General features: G+C 52.0%; 6 protein-coding genes across 6 annotated transcripts; 3 read left to right on the top strand and 3 right to left on the bottom strand.

Annotated features, from left to right (window-relative positions):
* Positions 1-1,327: 1,327 nt before the first annotated feature.
* On the bottom strand, positions 1,328-5,584 carry STEHIDRAFT_110988 (uncharacterized protein; the record flags this gene model as incomplete). Its single annotated transcript, XM_007304129.1, has 2 exons — positions 1,328-2,307; positions 2,413-5,584. The coding sequence occupies 2 exons, from the start codon at positions 5,582-5,584 to the stop codon at positions 1,328-1,330; spliced, it is 4,152 nt and encodes a 1,383-aa protein (XP_007304191.1).
* Positions 5,585-9,182: 3,598 nt separating this feature from the next.
* STEHIDRAFT_110987 (uncharacterized protein) lies at positions 9,183-11,048 on the bottom strand (the record flags this gene model as incomplete). Its single annotated transcript, XM_007304128.1, has 4 exons — positions 9,183-9,216; positions 9,281-9,377; positions 9,481-9,679; positions 9,762-11,048. 4 exons carry the CDS (start codon positions 11,046-11,048, stop codon positions 9,183-9,185), a joined length of 1,617 nt encoding a protein of 538 aa, XP_007304190.1.
* Positions 11,049-11,539: 491 nt separating this feature from the next.
* Positions 11,540-12,179, top strand: STEHIDRAFT_121424 (uncharacterized protein; the record flags this gene model as incomplete). Its single annotated transcript, XM_007304127.1, has 4 exons — positions 11,540-11,692; positions 11,753-11,806; positions 11,874-11,955; positions 12,020-12,179. Coding segments are annotated over exons 1-4 (393 nt in total), but the record flags the coding sequence as incomplete, so codon positions are not given.
* A 624-nt stretch (positions 12,180-12,803) lies between these two features.
* Positions 12,804-15,271, top strand: STEHIDRAFT_121423 (uncharacterized protein; the record flags this gene model as incomplete). The annotated part of the gene is made up of 4 exons (XM_007304126.1): positions 12,804-13,087; positions 13,141-13,573; positions 13,640-13,809; positions 13,888-15,271. Coding segments are annotated over exons 1-4 (1,021 nt in total), but the record flags the coding sequence as incomplete, so codon positions are not given.
* A 763-nt stretch (positions 15,272-16,034) lies between these two features.
* On the top strand, positions 16,035-16,841 carry STEHIDRAFT_57711 (peptidase C15 pyroglutamyl peptidase I-like protein; the record flags this gene model as incomplete). Its single annotated transcript, XM_007303944.1, has 1 exon — positions 16,035-16,841. One exon carries the CDS (start codon positions 16,035-16,037, stop codon positions 16,839-16,841), a length of 807 nt encoding a protein of 268 aa, XP_007304006.1.
* Positions 16,842-17,333: 492 nt separating this feature from the next.
* STEHIDRAFT_156795 (uncharacterized protein) lies at positions 17,334-18,949 on the bottom strand (the record flags this gene model as incomplete). Its single annotated transcript, XM_007304125.1, has 5 exons — positions 17,334-17,897; positions 17,950-18,098; positions 18,159-18,234; positions 18,329-18,714; positions 18,787-18,949. The coding sequence occupies 5 exons, from the start codon at positions 18,947-18,949 to the stop codon at positions 17,334-17,336; spliced, it is 1,338 nt and encodes a 445-aa protein (XP_007304187.1).
* Positions 18,950-19,518: the final 569 nt, after the last annotated feature.

The raw sequence follows: 19,518 nt of genomic DNA, 5'->3' as shown, positions 1-19,518 counted from the left end.
GCACGACACGAGACAAAAGTTGCATATGAACGACGCACGGTTGCCTTGCGCATCGGATGCAGCTATCATAATGACAGTTGTATGTACGCTTTCACGCTCGCACAGATCGTATGGTCCTCCTTAAAAGCGGATTTGCCAAAAGCATGACAGGTAGATGAACAGGTTGAAGTCAACTCGTATACGGATGATGTTTCTAGCCTTCTAGGGAAAAAGTATCCGAGAGGGAAGTAAAGGCACATAGTGGCGGTGTACAAGCAAAGCAGCTGCACATCGCATGCTAGTGGAGGAGAAATAGCGACGGCGAATCACATACCAGGTAGGCACAAAAAATTCGGGAGACTCGGGAGACTCGCCAGCAGTGCGCACGAAAACAGTCGAAAGGCGAAATTGCTCGTGGATCATTAGGCGCAGAGTCACCTAGAGAACGTAGCCCTCTGGAAACATGTCTCAAGCCATAGGTGCGAGATATAACCTATCGCCGAAGAACGATAGGTGATTGACGAAATGCAGGCAGACAGGCGCACGCTGATAAACGCCGTTGTGCTTAGTTGGCCGTTCCTGAAAGACGGGGATGTTAGAACGCAAGTTGAGAACATGGAACAGCTTGAGTTATGTGCGTCAGCTTTCAAACGTATCGGAAGTGAGATTATCGGCAAGAAGGCCAAACGAGGGAGACAACGCAGGTCGTATCTCAGTAGCACATCCTAGAGGGCAAAAAGGAGAAGGTAAAGATTTCATCAATGATGAGGGTAATGGATGGATGCATAATATTGAGGCGAAGCGAATAACACAGCCGACAATTTAGGGGAAACACTAGAGCTATACAGATGACCGAGCGATTTGGCACATATACGTAGTAAGACGAATGCAGACCAGAAGATGTTGATGCTATGGGTATGACGATCCGGGAACTGCGTTGGAAGATGCGGGGGGAAATGCTGAGCGAGATCCATGATGAGGCAGAATGAGACGAAGAAGCAGAGAGGACAGGGGAGAGAAGAAACATTCCATGCTTTTGACGAGACTATGTTCCGAGATGAAGGTGCGACAGAAAAGAGAACCACAAGCCTAGCAGGACCAGGCAGAGCAATGCAAAGCAGACAAAGAGATGCAGAGAGGAGACGAGCGAGGAGACCACAACAGCGTCCGAGAGCGCATACGAGAAGAGGCCAAGACCAAAGAGCGAAGACCAAAGCATAAGTTCCACAGAGTTTTTTAATGACCGATTTTGGGTAATCTGCAGATAGCGTCAGCATGAAACTCCTGATGCCCTCAATTGCAGCACTCACCGCTCAATAGCAACCACTCATTCTTTTCACCTATTCCTCTAATCCAACATCCCACCCCTGCCATCCAGAAGCAACTCATCGCCTTCCAAATTTCCAACCCCAATATTCATGCTCTCAACGACATTCAACCTCCTCCTCACCTTGAACGGTATCTTCCGACTCCACGTCCTCTTTCTCCTCAACTCTTTCCTCTCATCCTCATCCAGATCCGCAACGGGAACTACAGCAAACGCAGGATCGTCGTCCATGTTCATGTCATCCTCACCGGACGAATGACCGCCTCGAAGTCGTAGGAAGTCGATAGGATCTGGGGAGGAAGAACCTGCTCTCGCGGCGTCCATCTCCATTTCCCTCTGCAGACTCGTCCCACTATCTTTCCCGATCCCAGCAGTCGTATTCTGGGCGAATCCCTCCGGCTCCATGTCCATGTCCATATTCATCACCATCTCCTGCTCCTCAGGCGCTATCCCCGCCTCGACCTCACGACCGCCACCTGTGTTCGTCCGTGCCACAGTCGGCATCGGAGGAACAGGCGGTCGATTCCAAGTCTCAGCACTGAACGAAGAAGCCCTGATAGTCCCCGACCTCGCTCGTCCACCACCAGCTCCAGCGCCACCGCCCGCACCAGGATTGACCGCCGAAGCCCTAATCGTCCCGGACCTTGCTCTCCCGCCAGGGACCTTGGTAGCCGCATTAACATACTCCCTTCCTCCCTCTTCCTCGTCCTCCGTGTTGTCATCACCTACCAGGGCACCCCCGCCCACAGAGACCGAGAACTTCATATTCTGCTGGTTCGGCGCTGACGCGGACCGGAAGTCATAATCGCTCGCCTTGATCGTTCCTGCCCTGTTCCTGCCCACAGTCTTTCTAGATTGTCCACCCAGATTGTCTTGAGCTTGGCTACGTTTCGAGATCTGGTACGGGGGCGTTGTGGCGGTGGCACCGATTGGGAAAGGAGCGGCGAGGCCGGAGGGGATTGGGATGGGAAGGGAATGGGTGCGGTTGGGAGGTGCGCGGTCTGCATTGGGATAAATCACATTCGGTAAGTTTAACGAAGGACGAGGAGAACATAGACATCGCAAAAAGGGTATGGAATGAGAATAAACAGAGCGTAAAAACTTACCGGCACGGTTGGAAACGGAGACTTTCCTCATTTTGCCACTCAAACCCTCCTCTTCGTCCTCCTCATCCTCATCCTCGTCCTCTTCGTCCTCGTAATCGTCAAATAACGAGTCCTTCCCTAGCGCAAACCCAGATCCAAGCCCACGCCTCAACGTCCCAGGTGGCCAACCGGAAGCAGCACCCCCTTGACCACGGCGCGCGGTCGTATACTCGGTAGCTTCCGTCGCATCCGCAAAGCTGGACGAAAAGATACTGTTCGGCGTATAATGCATCACCTTCTTCGTCTTCTTCTTCCTCTCCCCTTGCTCATCCTCCCTTCCAAGCCTGAATCCCTTCCACGTCGTGGGCACGCCACTATCAAACAGCGAATCCAGCGTCATCGGCTCGTTTTCTTCGTCCTCCATCTCAATCTCCATACTCTCGCCACCACTCCCGGCAACCATGCGATCAGGCGTATTCGGCGCAGAAGGAGCGACTTCCGCTCTCTGCTTTCCCTTTCCTCCTCCTGCCCCTCTCAAACCGCCTTCCTCCCTACTCCTCTCCATCAGTTCTCTCTGCTTCCTCCTAAACGGCGTGCTCGTCCCCATGGGAACATCTGCAAAGAACGAACTCGATCTCGTTGACCTCGGTGGCGTGCTCGGTGGCCCTCTGAAACTCGTTGCCTCCATCGACATCGACTGCTCTTCCCCGCCACCAATCTCCAGGGTATTACCCGTCCCATATGCACTACCCATCAACCACCCCGCACCCGCGCCCATCTCGACATCCGCGCCCGGGTCAAGACCAAACCCAAGCCCGAGTCCGACTTCGTCTTGGCTTCGAGAACGACTACCGCCAGGATGACGAATCGAATCGAGAGCCTGGAGGGTCAAATCCATCGACTCCTCTCCATCTTCATCGTCTACCCCTCCATCCTCCTCATCAGGCTCAAGATTCAACCACCCAGCCTTATACCTCATCGCCCCCCCGAATTCCGCCTCCTCATCTCCTTCGAGATGCATGGACGCCTCCCTCGACTCGAGCGACCGTTCTGATACCTGAGGAACCTCGTATTCGCCATCTCCATCACCATCATCCTGAAGCCCATATCCATACCCATGCCCGTACCCAAATCCACCACCATAGCCATACCCAACCTCGAATACCGGCGGCGTCTCATTCGGCGGATACAACAATTCGTCTAGGTTGATTTCATCGTCGCCGCTGCCTCGCCGCCTCGACAGTGACAAGGAATGGGATTGGGACTGTGTTTTTGCGAGAGAAAAGACTTTGGCGGGTTTATGCCATTGTTCGCTCGATATCTGCGAAAGGTCGAGCATCCCCGGGACCGGACCAGGCGCTGAAGCGGGCAAGCCCTCTTCCTGCATCTGTCCAGGATGAAGATGAGGAGGCGCATTGGAATGAGAAGGCTGGTCGTGAACATTGCGACTGGACGGCAGGCGCGTAGCAGGAGGTTTGCCGTTGGACTTGAACCTGGAAGACTTGAGGGTAATTCCCGGTCCTTCATACTGTAACGGAAGGTCTTCATCCCGACGCGTAGGCGAATGAATGACGCTCTGGGAATATGCGTATTCGCGTAACGCCGCCGCACCGAATGATCCCCCGCCACCGCTTCCTCCCTCACCGGCACCGCTACCATCACCAACGCCAGTCACGTTCCTCGAAGCCCTAGGCCGCTGTGGAAGTGCACGTCCCACCGGCAACACGAATCCATCCTGGTCCCTGTCCGCCCTCAAGTGCTCGTCGTACACCTTCGCATCCGACATCGTCCTCGTCTTCGTATAAAACGCGGGCTTCTTCTTCCCCGAGCCTCGATTCCTCACCATACTCGCTTCATCACCGCCACCACCACCCCCTCCACCCAGTCCGACTATCTCACCTGGACTTCCGAGAGATTTCCTCACAGGAGCGGGAGCAAGGGAAGGTTGGGTAGGCGACGAAGGTTTAGTCTGGTACGGCGACGCGAGGGGGAATCCGAGTGCGGGTGTGGCGCGTCCACTACGACTGAGACCTTCACCCAGAATTTGACCTTGACCTTGACCACGACGGAACGAAGTCGAAGTAGCGGTATTTGTGGCGGTGGCGGTAGCGTTCTCCTTGAGCCTACGAGACGAGATACGACGTGATTTGGATTGTGAACGGGATTGAGGCTGAGATTGCGGTTTCGATTGTGGGAGGGCAGGAACTTTGAACTGTCCGGATCCAGGACCGTCGGGAGCTTCCTGTTGACGATTTCGGTTTACGTTCACGTCTTTCTGGCGCACACGTTGAACAGGAACGGGAGAGAATGCGTTCATATCCCCTCCTGCCCCCGCACCTCCAGTTCGCCGTCCACCGCCACCATGTCGGGACTGCGATCTCGAGACCGGGTCGTGGCCTTCGATATCGCGTTGGCTGTTTCGAGGACGAGCATGAGCTCTGCCGTCCCGATCTCTGCCCCGGTTCGGATCGATAGGCGGAGGTTGAACGGGAGAGAGCGATTCCGCGTTTGCGGGGGTTTTGAATTGGCTGAAATCGATATCTTGCGGTTGGTCTTGGGCAGGATAAGAAGAGTGATGCATCAGAGGGAAGGACACTAGTCCTGAGGAGATGGTGTTGTTGGTAGGGGAATTGGCGGTAGAGGTAGATATATGCGTTTTGTATGTGCGAGATTGAGAAACAGAGAGAGAGGTAGACGCGGACACAGGCTGAGGAGGCATCTTAAACCGCTTAGAAGCGTGCCCCGATCCCTCTAGGTCAACGGTCGTGTTGTTCGTCATAGCCGATTCTCCGGCAAGCGTACCCGAAGCGAAGGTAGAGGTCGCATTAGTCCCGTTCGTGGCGTTCCGTGCATGAGACTGGTTCTGGCGTTGGTCCACAAGCTCGCGACTACGACTGTGACTCAGAGTGGGGACGTCGACATAGACGGACTGCGAATGCGACTGCGACTGAGAGTGCCTTGCCCGCTTTTTCAATCGGCGTTCGGTCTCTGAGATCGTATTGTCTTCGGAATCGTATGGGTTCATGACGGATGGGGGTGATGAGTCGTTTGAAGCCAATGCCGTGGGATCGTTGAAGGAGTTGGACGTGGACTGGGAAGGATGAGACCGGCGATTGGACCGGCGGGAGTAGGTCGTTAGGGGTCGATAACTCGTGGTGGATTTAGTGCTCGGAGACGAGAGGTCGGTCGACATGATAGATGCTGTGGATATATGCTTTGAGAGGAACTGTAACGGTACGAAAAGTTGACGTCAGTGCGAGGAAGAAACATGACGGATGTTCTCGAAGAGGGTCGGGTAGAGACTCACTGTACACCCGTTGGCAGAATAGATGGATATATGCGTGCTAAGAGCTCGTCTGGTCGATGCTAAGACGGTGTGGTGATCAGTAGACAATATTTGAACCTGTCTTTAGCCCGACACTATAGTATCTGTGCACATAAAAAAATGGGACGAATCGCGATTAGTAGTCCAATTCAATTAAATGCATTGCAAGCTAAGCCCACAGCGAGCCCCTAACCTTGCAAGATCACCTCTGAGAATGGGAAAGAATGAGATCTCCGCGGAACGACTGTTAAGGACGACGGCGGGCACGGCTGCAAAAATGGGCAAAAATACAGAGACAATATAGGCACGACACGGTCAGAAGAAAGAAGAGGAGAGAGAAGGAGCAGCGCGTCGAGACAGAGCCAAATTCGGCGGGGATCCTCGTGGCCCATCAGCCTGGCGCTCTTACCGGACTTGGCGACTCGATTTCCTCATATGTAGGATCATGTTCTCAAAAGGGAGATGAGCTTGCTCGAGCAAGGGGCGCTCTCGGAGCCTAGACAGCGGAACGGAGAACCCGGAGGCTGGAAGGCTGAGATCTGAGATCGAAACAACTCGCGAGCGAAGCAGAGGTCTTTCATACTATTGACAAGTCCACGTCGCATTGTTGGAGGTTCCAGCTGGCGTCTTCTAGGACAGACTAAGAAGAACGAGCTAGGTATGAGACCTATGGAAACTCCAAAACAAAAACCAGAAAACAGAGGACAACAAAACGGGCACGCGGCTAAGCAGTAGGTTTGAACTTTTCCTTGTCATCCTGTCATCCATCTTAGAAGCGTCCGTGAACGTCCATGGGGAGGCGACTCTGGGACTTTCCCACTGGCAGCCTGAGTTCGACAGATAGTGCTTGCGGCAAGTGGTCGAAATTTACCGAGAAGACGCAGAGAGAAACTGAACCTCCAGCAAAAGCCAAATTCCAAGAACATCAAGCGAAGGAACGAGCAGAAAGACATTACATGATGAGTCGAGTAGCACGACTCGGATGCAAAATCGGTCTATGATGGCAGCAGTCCGTTGCTGCGCTCAACGCGACGCAACTGTTTGGTTTTGTTATGATCGCAAGCCGTCGGAGCCTCAATTTCGGTTCCGTTGCACACTTCGCGCCTTCCTTGTTTCGTTCGAGCTCCGGTCAGACACCTTTTGAATCTTTGATCCCTCATAGGCGCCTATCAGTCGAAAGGTTTTTATAGGACATTGTCCTCGAAGTTGCGCACCGAAAGAGAATATAAACTCCAGCATCTTCGCCTCCGGCCTGAACCTTGAAGCATCAGCGAATGTGACAATCTAGTTTGGCCCAGTTTGGCCCAGTTTGATGGAGTTTGGGCGGCCTCACACTCCTCAAAACTCTCAATCCGGCAAACCCTGAAAGGAAATTCGGAGTTTGGAAACTCCATTGTAGTTTGTGCACTCGAATCAAACTGCTGTCAAACAACCGTCAAACTACTGCTCAAACCACAAAAGTAAACAATTATTTTGGGGGTTTTTTGGGGGTTTTGCAGGTGCTTTTCAGGGGTTGACGAGCACATGAATCACAATGAAAATGTTATATTCATGCATTGGATGGTTCCGAATACTGTACATATAGTATACTAGATACAGCAACCGTACACCACGACGGACAGGGCGTCAACGGAAGCATAGAAGTACAGACTTACCGCCGCCCATTCTGATGCCCACTACACCTGTTATAGTCTTCTCATCAGCCGAATCACACACCCACAACCACCTAGAGCACACCCCGACCGGACCGCGACCTAACAGCTCGAAATCAGAGACATACAGTTTAAGATTATTTGAGGGCCGCATCGCGGAAGCTACTACTCCTGAAGGGACGGCGTTCAGTGAGCATTGTGGTGAGAGAGGACGCCGTGTTCGAAGATTATCAATGAGCCAGTGGGAGAGGTTGTCGAGGATCAGGGTAATTGGAGGATGATGCAAAAAGGGCGTACCGGACTAGCCACCAAGACCACCCGGCCGTCGCTGTTGCCGCTGCTCTACCGCCGCTGCCCGCCTCAACGTTCTCGCGTCGCCTCCACCTCCAAGTTAAGGAAGGTCAGCTAGTTAGCAACAGGAACAAGGGATATCAAATGTAAACTCGGCACGAATGGATTAAAAGCCCTCTGATATGATGGCCAAAAGCCATGGCGGGCGTGTCGGGGTGTCAACGACAACAAGTCAGCGGTTAAGAAAGAAGTGAGAAGCGGCGCGTCGCGCGACGCTTGACCGCGATGTGTATTTTAAGCCCTAAGGGGTACCGGGACCTAGAAGGCAGAGGATCACGTACATTATAATAGCTAGAGAGCCTGACGATGCAGACCTCATAGAATAGCGGGCGGGCGGCAGCGTGCACCATGGTCGTCGGTGGGAGGAAGAGCATGGACGACGCGTTGACGCGTCGACGATCGTACTGTGAACGGCTTACAACTCCGCTCGGCCTATCCCGCCTTCGTCATCTTCTGACTTATAAAGTTGGACGTCCTCCGATCTTGAAGAGTTCACTCGCTCCCTACTTTTGTGCTCTCCCACCATGAGGTTCACACCTCAAAGCGACGATTTGAACAGGAGGGTCGGCCCATGACACTGCCTACTAACACCAAACTCGAGTTTCACGGCGGCGGTGTTCTTTTGCTCGGACTAACGAGATCGTCGCCATTGCACGGTCTTTCACCGTTGGCGGGCACGGGGACTGCGATAGCGAGCCGCCATGTTCATACTAACCGGGGGCACAGTTGGAATGGTGCATGCAATGAGGGACGGTTACTAGTGAGGTAGCAAGCGCCGTTGAGTGGCATTGGTCCATACGCGTAGAGTCGCGTCTTGGCCTTCAACGAGATCATCAGAGTAGCAGGAGTGCTATTGTAGAGAAATCTGAGTTTCGCCTCTTTTTTCAGTGTAGTAGTTTATGTCGAGTATGATTGTTTTTGGCATTTGTGATATTTTTGTTTCGTTCAGTTTCGCGGTTCCTGTGAGTTTCACTGAGTTTGGGCAAATATCGCCTCAAAACCCAAACTTGCCCGAACTGTCCGTTCCTTGGAACTGAGAAAAACCGAACAAACTGGCCAAAACTGGCCAAAACAGCTTGTCACATTTGCTGTACCAGTCCTCAACGTGTAAGTAATCTCCAGGGGAAACAAGGACCTGATCAAAAACTTTAGTCCCTTCTGCATCGATTACCGTGGAGAATGTCGGAGGGTGCGCGGAGGCCAAGCTATATCGAATAGAGGAGTAGCTTTCCTTCTTGATATCATGTAGGCCGCTGGTTTATTCGTGACGAAGCGACCATCTTGCTCTGTTGTCGCCCGCACTGGCATGCTGCACCTCCAAGTATGTTCGGTCATTCACCGAGTGCTTCGAGGAGTGAGGAGCAACAAGAAGTTTTGCAACAACATGGATACATAATACATACAACGCTCAAGCTCATTTTTTCACGGATGAACCCTCAGGCTCAGGCGGTCATCGATCACCATTACCCTACTACAGGTAGTTCTTCGTTTTCAACTCTAGGAAGACATCACAGGCTATCAGAGAACAATAGACGCAGAAGCATGGCAGTAACAAAATCACCTTTCAGCGACCTCCATATCGTCGACCTTAGGTTCTGTAGCCTCGGTTTCGAGTTCATCATCGTTTTGAGTGGGCGGTCTAGACTCTTTCAAGGGTACTGAGGTGAAGGGCAAGCACAAATTAAATTAGCACAACGCCGGATCGAACACGGGAGGAACGCCAGAGACCGCGCCGAAAGAAAAGGGAAAGAAGGACGGTACCATTTGTAGAGAGTTCCTTCCTCAGATCTTGCATGTGCAGCCCGATCTTCGCGGCGAGTTCTTTGTCCTGAATGGCTTGGACGAATGCTGGTCCATCGGACGGTTCGGGGTGCGGTGTGAGGTTCGTCTGTTCGGCGAGGACTCGAAGGTATTTGCAGACATCTTTATGGGGTACTCTGGGGTGTTTCCAAGCTGCAGTCTGCGAACGTGTTCACCTTGTGAGCGAAAGTACGGGGACAACTGGGCAAATAGAATGAGAATGACTCGAAAAAAGTACTGACCTGACACTCCTTGGAGCAGTAAGGGACGCGTTTACACCCGCTGCAGTAGGCGAACTTCCTCCCCGCGCCCGCGTACGTCTCCTGACATCCAGGCGCAAAACACCGCTGCGCGGTATACAGCTCGAAATACACACTGAACGCCAGCGTCTTCGGATCCTTCTCCATCTCGCGATGCATCCTTGAGCGCCACACGATCGTCGGATGGTATTCCTCCACGTCGAACGGCAGATCCATAAAATAATGAATGCATTGTCCCAGACCCGTGAAACATTCCCGGACGTAAGCGATATCCTCCGAAACGCCCTTGCCGGCGTCGTAGGACTGGTAAGTATCGCGGGGCCATATCGATGCGTCGAGTTTGGGGAGCCACTCGAGGATGGTCTTGCAGAGGCCGAGGACGGATCGATGCTGGACTTCGGCCCTCTTCTCGAACTCGACCAGCTCTTGTTTCGTGCAGTGACTGGTGAGCAAGAGGGCCACAAGGGCCGCGCCCTTCAGGAGCGTAAGACTGGTGGCACAACTGGCTCTGTCGGATTGCTCCTGGAATGCCCACACCATGTATATGATCTCCGCGATACCGACGAATTTTCCAGGAAGCGTCGGAGAGGCGATGAAGTAAGGAATAGCAGCACGTTTACAGATCTCGAGGTACGAGCCTAAGAATCCGAGTAAGCCAGGCGCAGCATGAATCTCGAGCCATTGAGCAAGCGCGTTCATGGTCTCTTCAGCACCGATAGGGAACAGATCCTGAGGGCAGGTGGGCCACAAAGGCGCTTCGAGACCTTTCTCGGAGGCTTTCTTGAGGTTCGACTCGACTTTGTGGACTTTTCCTTCGGCTTTGGCGGGTTGTAGAGCCATTTGAACCGCCCCTGCGATGTTAGAGAATATAGTCTGGAGGTTAGGTTTGCCATGACGTTTGCGGGAACGTTCATGGAGATATTTGATCGTTGGGTTCGACAGGTCGCAAGTGCAAGTTGACATGATCGAGATGAGTTCTTTCGTCGATTCAGATTCCTGGCTATCTTTGTGTTCGCCTGGGGGAGGTGTGACGAGGAAGCGCATGCAGGTGGTGTAGAAGTCGTGATGGTTTTGGCGGAGATCGAAGAGGACGTTACCAATGTACTGGTCCTCGCCGAAGACCATGAGGGGTTCGTTCAGCAGATGGATGCAGCCTGTAGGATGCAGAGGATCCGCAAGTGCTGCATTGAATACTTTAACGATGGATGCAGTGTCAGGAGTAAAAGTTCCAGGGTTGGTACGAGTTTGGTGTCTACGTTTTGGAGCCATGACGCGTTCGGTTGAGGTGAGTCTGAGCTCTGAAGTGCACCAAGAAATAAGCAACAACACGATCGTAGAGAGAATGTCGCGCGAGACAGAAGATCTCGGTGTATTCGAATAATAATCGCCTACCTTGTGTGTCAGGGATGGGGGTCGCAAGATGAGGCGGGAGGAAACAGATTCCGCCGATCGCGACGCGTTTGTTTGGTATTGTTAGGATCAGAAGCCTTCGGAATTTCAACTTGGCGCGGCCTCAGGCGCGGACTGAGCCATACATCCCGACCCCAGCGTACTAAATATATTGTGAGCATAGCATCTGTTCAATATTTGAAGTCGATGATCCAGATGGTCAGGATCATGGAGGCAAGGGTTGACGAGTTGTTGGACAGCGTGTCAGCCGTGCGGCTGGAGCCGAGACTCCTGTCCCTGAACACGTTTCCCTTTATGGCCTTTCTTCTGAACTTCGACCTGCGCAGCTACTGGCCTTATATATACCCCGTCGACTATCGATAGACTTTTAGCTCTTTCACCTCCCACTCAGCTCATTTATCATAAGATGCTTCTTCCACTTGCGGAGATACCTCTGAACGTCATCTCTTCAGACCAGTCAGTTCGAAATGGTGGTCGACGCTCATCAGGGCAACCACTGCATCGTGAGTCGAGCGCTTCTGCTCTAGTTGAGTATCGCTGACTCACATCTGTCTCAATCAAAGCACGCAATCCTAATATAGCGTTATCTTGTGCGGATCTAGAACGGCATGACTCGTGTATGTGTTTCTTTGCAGGTGCCCTGGTTTTTAAATGTTGTCTCACGCGCTTCCCAATTCGTCAAAGTGTTGTTCGACAGCGCCACCGAAGAAGACTATAACTTGTGGTCATCAGAAGAGGAGGACCAGCTCGTGTTCCCCCATCACTCGTATGGCTACTCACACCCCTCTGAATACTCCTCACAAAGGCACTGACACCTCGTCCCTGGATAGCCATCTTCGCAGCTCTATCTACGATGCTGAGCGCGTCGTCGCGAACGAGATGGATGGCCATGCCTACGGTAATACGGAGGGGCTCATCGATACCTTCCTCGGCGACTCCGCTCCCTTGATCAACAAGATTACAGATCGCATCTATAGAGCCCTCGTCAAAAGCAAAGCCTATGATCCCAATAAACAAATCTGGAAGCACCTCCCAACATCTCCCAGGAACGAGACTGTCCTCTACAGCCCGTTAACAAAGCTTCTAAACCAGATACTCGAGTTATGCAAAGAGGCCTTGTACGAAGTTCATTGGCGCGACGAGCATGCGTCGCCACCGAAGTCCGACTTCCAGGACCAGAGTAGGCCTGACTTGATTAGTACTACCATAGCTGCGCTCCTATGGTGGCGCGCTATTCATAGCCTGATCGAAGTCAAGAAGGACGTAGACGATTCCGCCGCCTTGCAGCTGTTGCGGTATATCCGGTCAACGTTGAGAGAGCAGCCTGATCGTCGGTTCATGTACGGCCTTGTGTTCGCTCGACGTGCATTGACTCTATGGCAAGTTGATCGAAGCGGAAGCTTGGCGGCACCACCGTTCGATATCCACAAGGTAGGCTTCATTCTCGTGTTCTTCCATGTCGCAGTCCATATGAGTGTTTACGAGCTATTGGTATATAGAATGCGAAACAGTTCATCCGCGTCATTGTCGGCCTGCTCGTGAAAGCGCCTGAGTCATTAGGCTGGGATCCAACGATGCTCCGTTTCATCATCGACGACGATCACCCCCACGGACATTCTCTCCCATCCTATCAGGTCCACGATGCTCATATCCCATCCAGTCCCTATACTCGTATGTGGCTGGTCACTGTAGATGCTCCATCCACCTCTCCTGATCCTCAAACGGGTACGTCCGACGATGACGAGGAGACGCGCGGTCGTAGCGATCCACCACAGGAGCGGTTTATCTTGTACAAAGCACTGAGTTTGGCCCGAGCCGAGGTTCTTCGAGGACGAGCAACAAGGATCTGGCTAGCTTGGAGAGTCGAAGATATAGAGAAAGAACAAAAGGACCGCAAGGCATGTCGTGTCATCTCCTACTTCCTCTCTCTTATCTGACTGGTATTTGCCAGGTCTATGTCTTCAAGGACGCCTGGCGAGACGAGCGGCGAGGTCTCGAAGGCGATCTTTACCGTGAAGGGCCGGGCGTCGCAAAGGTCTACTCCTACAACGTTGTTCGGATCAAAGGACGACGAGACGATACTCTCAATTTCATCCGCAGAGGCCTCAAGCCGTCCGAGAACGATGCGCTGTTACTCACGACCGACCAGAGAGAAGCCAAGAAGATCCTGGCGGACCATCCATTGAAGAGAGACCAGTATCTTCTCCCTAGCATCTCACATGGCGACATCCCGTACGAGGGTGATATTTTGAAGAAGGCGAAGTCGACTGGTGGGCCACACAATCGAATTCACACGCGTTTGATCATGGAGACCTACGGCCTGCCTCTTACTCGATTCCGCTCCTTGGGTGAGATGATTGGCGTGTTGCGGGATGCTATCCAAGGTGAGGCGCCATCGAGTGCGAGCACATCAATCATGTCCTGACGTATCTTACTTTTGCTACACCCAGGCCATCAGTTTCTGGCAAAAGAAAGTATTCTACACAGGGATATCAGTCAAGGGAACATTCTCATCATTCCCGATTCGACCGAACGTGGCTATCATGGCGTTCTTATCGACCTTGACTTCGCGATCAACCTCAAAGAGCATACTCGGGCTACAATTGGCGACGAACGTAGCGTGAGTGTTCTTCTTTTTTTTTTTTTTGGCTTGCTTCACTATCCTTCTGGTTTAAGTTAACATCGACATGACTCCCAGGGTACGAGAGCGTTCATGAGCGGTGAGATCTTGACAGGTAGACCCTATAGTTTTCCTCCGCCGCAATCGAAAAGCGTCCAATTCACAGAGGAAGACGACGACATGATGGAGCCCATGCCTACAACCGGACGTACAGTGAAGCACGACGCCGTCCACGACTTAGAGTCCTTTTTTTGGGTGCTCTGCTGGCTAGGCGTCAGCTACGAAGGTCCCGCAACCCGTCGTACGCACGCATGGCCAGAAGACGAGGTCGTCCGACAGGATTTGAAGGATTCCATCAAGGCCACTTTCGAGTCACTTGATGGTGCTACTCTCGCGAGACAGAAAGGTCACCTCCTCGTCCATGAGAATCCCGCCTCATCCGAGATGTCCTCCTGGTTCCCTCCGTATTTCCGCCCTGCTTTACGCCTCGTCGCTGCCCTTCATGAGATCCTCAAGGATGCGTACTCGAAGAGGAAGTTTACCGGCGTTCACGAGCGCTTCTTGAAGCAATTCGCATTTGCGGAAGCCATGCGTGTACTTCCGACTTGGCATGACACGGATGAGAATTATCGTATCCAGGAGGAGGCGGAAGTGGAAATGCGACAACGCGAACTGAATGGGCCGTACACCGACGAGGACAGCTCCATCGAGGTTTGGAAGTCGAAGGAGGAGATACAGGCGGATATAGACCGCAGTCGTGCCTCCGCGAGTCGCAAACGCGGAAACGTCACCCCCGTCAAGCACGCTGGGCCGTCATCTGGCTCTGGTCAGACACGCGCCGTCAGGTTCGATGCTACTGCAACAGAGGACACAGTAGCTCCACCAGATAACAGCACGTCCCGCAAAGCCTCGAAACGGAGGAGAGGAGCGGATGACGATACCGTCGAAGACGATGGCGTCCACGCATCCCCGTCGACTTCCGTAACCGGCGAATCTTCTTCGACGGGACCTCGACGCTCTACTCGTTCGAAAACTAAGGTAGACCAAGACACTCGTACTACAGCAAGTGGATCTCGATCTGCGAGGGGGACGAAGCCGCCTTCAAAGAAACGCGCAAGAAGATAGACTGTATAGTCCACCCTTTCCGACCCCCCAGTATCCTACTATGCAATGGCCTTGCTATTTCTTCCAATCGCTCTCATCGCTACTCATTCACGTATGCTTTCGTATCACTATCGCTATCTCACGCTGCCGCACCGTTGCTCTACCCACCCTGTCTGTTGCACTGAGTCTGTATATCACTTTGTGCAGTACTCTTTATCGCGCTTCTACATATCGTGCTCCATCGTAGCACTCGACTCCTTCTGCGTACAAAGCTCTGTCTGGTCTCAACCCTCGAATTCATTCAACGGCGTCCTGTACGAATCGAAAGAAATATCATTTGTCGAGCTCCTTCTCCAGGTCCTGCATATGTATCGCGATCTTCGCCGCCAGCTTTTTGCCTTGAACAACCATCTCAAACACTTTAGCTCGAGATTTGGCCTCAGGTTCGTCTGGCCCGCGAGGACGCGGAGTATCTCAGTACTACTTAGTTTGCATAGGTGATTGAAGTCTGAGTTTTGGACCCATGGCACGTCCGACTGGTAGAGTGCAAGACAAGTATGAGCAGCAATCAGTACACCATGACAATTGCGCAAATACAGAGAGTGACGCGTGTTCGTATGGGCCCATTTACCTTGTGCCGTACTTATTAGGCAATCATTAGGAGAACAGAAAAAGTATGATCGAACTAATCAAGCGGAACGCGATCGCGACTTAACGCGACTTGAACGCGACGCGGTTGTTTGGTTCTGTTAGGATCAGAAGCCTTCGGAACTTCGAACTGAAATCCGTCCGGCCTTCCGCGTTCGCAGCTTATCGCCACCGCCACAATCAGCACATGGACATCCTCTTTGCCTCCTCTTGTTCTACGACACTTGGGCCGAACATGATATCCTGATACACTGAGGAAAATAGCAGTGGTGGTCAATCTACCGTTATCCATTAATCAGCTGTCCTGTTGGCAGTTTGGATTCAGAGCTCCTCGATCTATTCATATCTACTTCACTGCAAGCTTGTGACGCGATATCATCATGCCACCGTCCCCACCACCACCACCACCTCGTTCCCCAACCCCAAGCTCTGAATCAGACAGATACTCCGAATCTAGCATCTCCACCTCCAGCATGGACTCAGACGAGTCCCCTGACGAGATCAAAGTCCTAGTCACCGGCTTTGGCCCTTTCCGCGAAGAATACCCGCGTAACCCATCCTCTCTCATCGCACATTCCCTGCCTTCGACCATCACTATTCCCATCACTGGCACATCTAACACCTTATCCAAAGACCATGAATCGTCACCAAGAATGTTGACCATTCGACTCATACCCTATCCCGAACCGATCCACGTCTCCTTTCTTACCGTCCGCAAACTCATCCCAGCCATCTATTCTTCTCCCTCCTCCCCATCTTACGACCCCTCGTACGCTCAATGCTCGTACATTCTACATATCGGAATGTCCAACAATGCGAACGAGTATAGAGTGGAGAGACAAGGTCATAGAGACGGGTACGATGTCAACGCAAAGAAGGGCACTCCGACGTTAGATGTGGATGGGAGAACGCTTAGAGAATGCGAGGAAGAGATGGGATTGGCGGAGGGAGAATATTGGAGGGGATGCCCGGAGATCGTCCAGTCGACCTTGGACGTGGATGATATTATCGAGAGGATGCATCGTTCTAGCGCACGGCAAGGTGAGAAGGGGCTGCCGGAGGGGATAAGTGTTAGAGCATCAGACAACGCGGGGTTCTATCTCTGTGACTTCATCTATTATTCATCGTTATCGCATTTATGGAGGAAGAATGGGGATGAGGGAGAGAGACCGGTCGTGTTTCTACATGTGCCACCGGAGAGCGACGAGGACGTGTTGGACAAGGGGAGGAAGGTGGCATTGGCGTTGATTAGGGCAATGGTGATGAGTGGGAGGTGCTAAGGCGAGAATGGGATGTAGTCAATTAGGTCATGTACATGTAGTTTCGGTCGTGCCTTTTAGTATGTTTTATTACTTATGTAGCGCGGTCGTGTATCTGATGGTACGCTCTCCGTGTATGCTGAATTATGGAACGTGGTATTGACAATCGCTGAGAGTCATGCGTGACCTTGCTGGAGTTTCTAAGTAGTCCAATGGGTCCTTCAGCTTCGCTTATCGTTTGGATACTTACTACTCCCTTCGTCACACGGAACAGAGCATCAATTGGGCTAGAAATAGTCATCATAATTGTCATGGTATTACATAGAGACGGAGAAAAGTTATGAGACATATATGTAGAACGAGGCTGACATAAGCGGAATTAAGAGAGGAGGGTGTGCGGTAATTTGGATGCGATGTAAGAATCGAGTCTCGTAAAGAAAGATTATAGTACTAGGGAGGGAATTTAGAGGGCACAAGATATTATCGAACTACTGACACCAGATAAAGCATACATTACCATTCGACCTTCTTGTTAAGCAATGCAGTATCGGATTGGATGACACCCGCTGGCGGATGGTCGGAACTTGTCTCTGAGGATGTATCACCCTCGTCTACAGGAAGTGGGTCGGTCTGCGCACGATGAGCGTTGGCATTCTTTGGCTTCGGCGGTACCTTGCCATTAACACGATGACGAAGTTGGTACCTCGGTGTGACCGGTGGCATTATGGTCGACACAGGCTTCGGACGTGGCCCAGCGGTGGTATAATCGGGTGGTAGATCCAAGCCCATCCATTCGTCAACGATGTCCAAGTACGTCTGGACTGAGCAGCCATGACGATCTTCAATCACCCGTTGGGTATGAGGAGGGTCCGCGGTTCGCCTGATTTTTGTGACCAGGTCATACACGAAAGGGAAGGGGTGAATGTGAGTTTTAATGGTCATTTTTTCGAATGGGTAGTTGATTGTCTCGTGGACATGATAATCTGGATTGTTGGTTGGCTGGAGACGTCGGGCGATCGCCCACGGCTCAGTATCAAGCACAACGAAACTATACTCGTATTGTTTGCGATTGATTACCTGGGAGGGGGCTTAGTATTGCTGAGGAAAGTTCGATAGAAAGACCGCTAACCTGTCTCCAATACGGAGGGTGTCCCTCGACTGCTTTGACTTGTTTGAGTGCATGGAGGTAGACTTTCATCTCTTCCTCGAGATCGGAGCCAGCTACAGGGGCACAGCTCCAGACACCATCGTCAAAAGGCTTGTGGACATCCACGCGTACTGGAGATTATTTATGAGCAATACTGGTTCGCATTGAACGTGTGGAGAAATAAGACATACAGGGAAATACGTTCGGGTGTGTGTGAATATTGAGAGTCGCAGGATCCATGCCAAATGCCCTCTCGAGGTGACGAATCTGAGTTTTGGTGGTAATGTCCGTTAGTGAGCGGCACAGTTAAAGAAAAGGAAAAACTACATGCCTCGGTCAACGCGATGGAGCGAGGTATGACATGCGCATACTCAAAGGAAGATTTCGGCGTGTGCTCTAGCGTCACAGCACATTGCCCTTCAGGAATGTTCAGGTCCCTCTGAAGCATACGAATCTTGCGCCGTGTCTTTGGCGGTGCCAGTGATCCCGGTTTGACATTCTTGAACGGGACTGGTGAGCGCTCCCCCCGGGTCCGTTGGCCAATATAGGACGGTAATGGGTCTATGTTGAGTTCAGCTGCAAGAGACAAAGCTGCGGAGATGGTATCAAGAGTAGGGCGATAGTTTGGATCATCATGTGTTTCGACGTCCTCGATGGTGGTCGCCACTGATGTTGTGCTCTTCACAGAAGCTGAAGGCTCGGAAGAAATGGATGTTGTTAACGTGGCCTGAGCATGGTTGGTCGAGTCTGTGGCAGACGTCGCATGGAGAGTGAGTTAGACAATATTAGAAGACAGAAAGTTGGGACTAGTCAGCTCACTCTCTACAGTTATGTGTCCAGAGACAGTATTCGACCTTTGGAGGGAGGAGTCTCTAGTGGGAGTTCGTCCACGGGTAGGTGTCTTCTGGGCATCTTCCGACGTGGTATCGTGAAAATCGATCTCCAGAGAGTCAGGTGTGGAGTTGGGATTCACAACGACCATGGTGAGGATAAACAAAGTCGTGGCAGTCAAGAAACGAGAATATACGTTGGAGAATGAGAAGTGTGATAGATAACTTTGAGGGCTATGCCCTTTATATATTGAGCTAACCGGAGAACAATGGCATCACCGAGAAGCGACATGGATTCTGCGGTGCCATGTCAGGTCAAAGTAAAGACAGGTCAAAGTAAAGACAGTTGTTCCAAGTGAGGCGAGTTCAAAGAAAAGCCAGCCTAGCGTAAGCCAGTGTAACGTGAGGTCAATTGATGGCACTTCAAGATGGCAAATTGCCAAAGTGCGGACCAAAGAGAGGTGGTTCTGATTGTACGAGTTCTGTCAGGGTTGGCCGTCGTAAACTTCCTGAGCGATGTGCTTTCAAGTTGCCACCGACTCTTAGGTAGACCCTCGACGCAATAGCGTGTGATGATTGGCGGCATGCCTGCGGTGAGAGAGTGGCCGGCTTAGGTTTTATATCCATTTCAGGAGACATTCAAGGGTACTAGACGTGATTATTGGCAGCGACAAACTTTCAGCTGGATGATGCGGCACCGTCGAGGACAGGAGGTCCCCGA

Source organism: Stereum hirsutum (assembly GCF_000264905.1).
Source record: "Stereum hirsutum FP-91666 SS1 unplaced genomic scaffold STEHIscaffold_7, whole genome shotgun sequence".
In the NCBI taxonomy this organism is placed as follows: domain Eukaryota; kingdom Fungi; phylum Basidiomycota; class Agaricomycetes; order Russulales; family Stereaceae; genus Stereum; species Stereum hirsutum.
The sequence above is the reverse complement of the archived record's forward strand: the minus strand, read 5'-3'. Positions and strand labels throughout refer to the sequence as shown.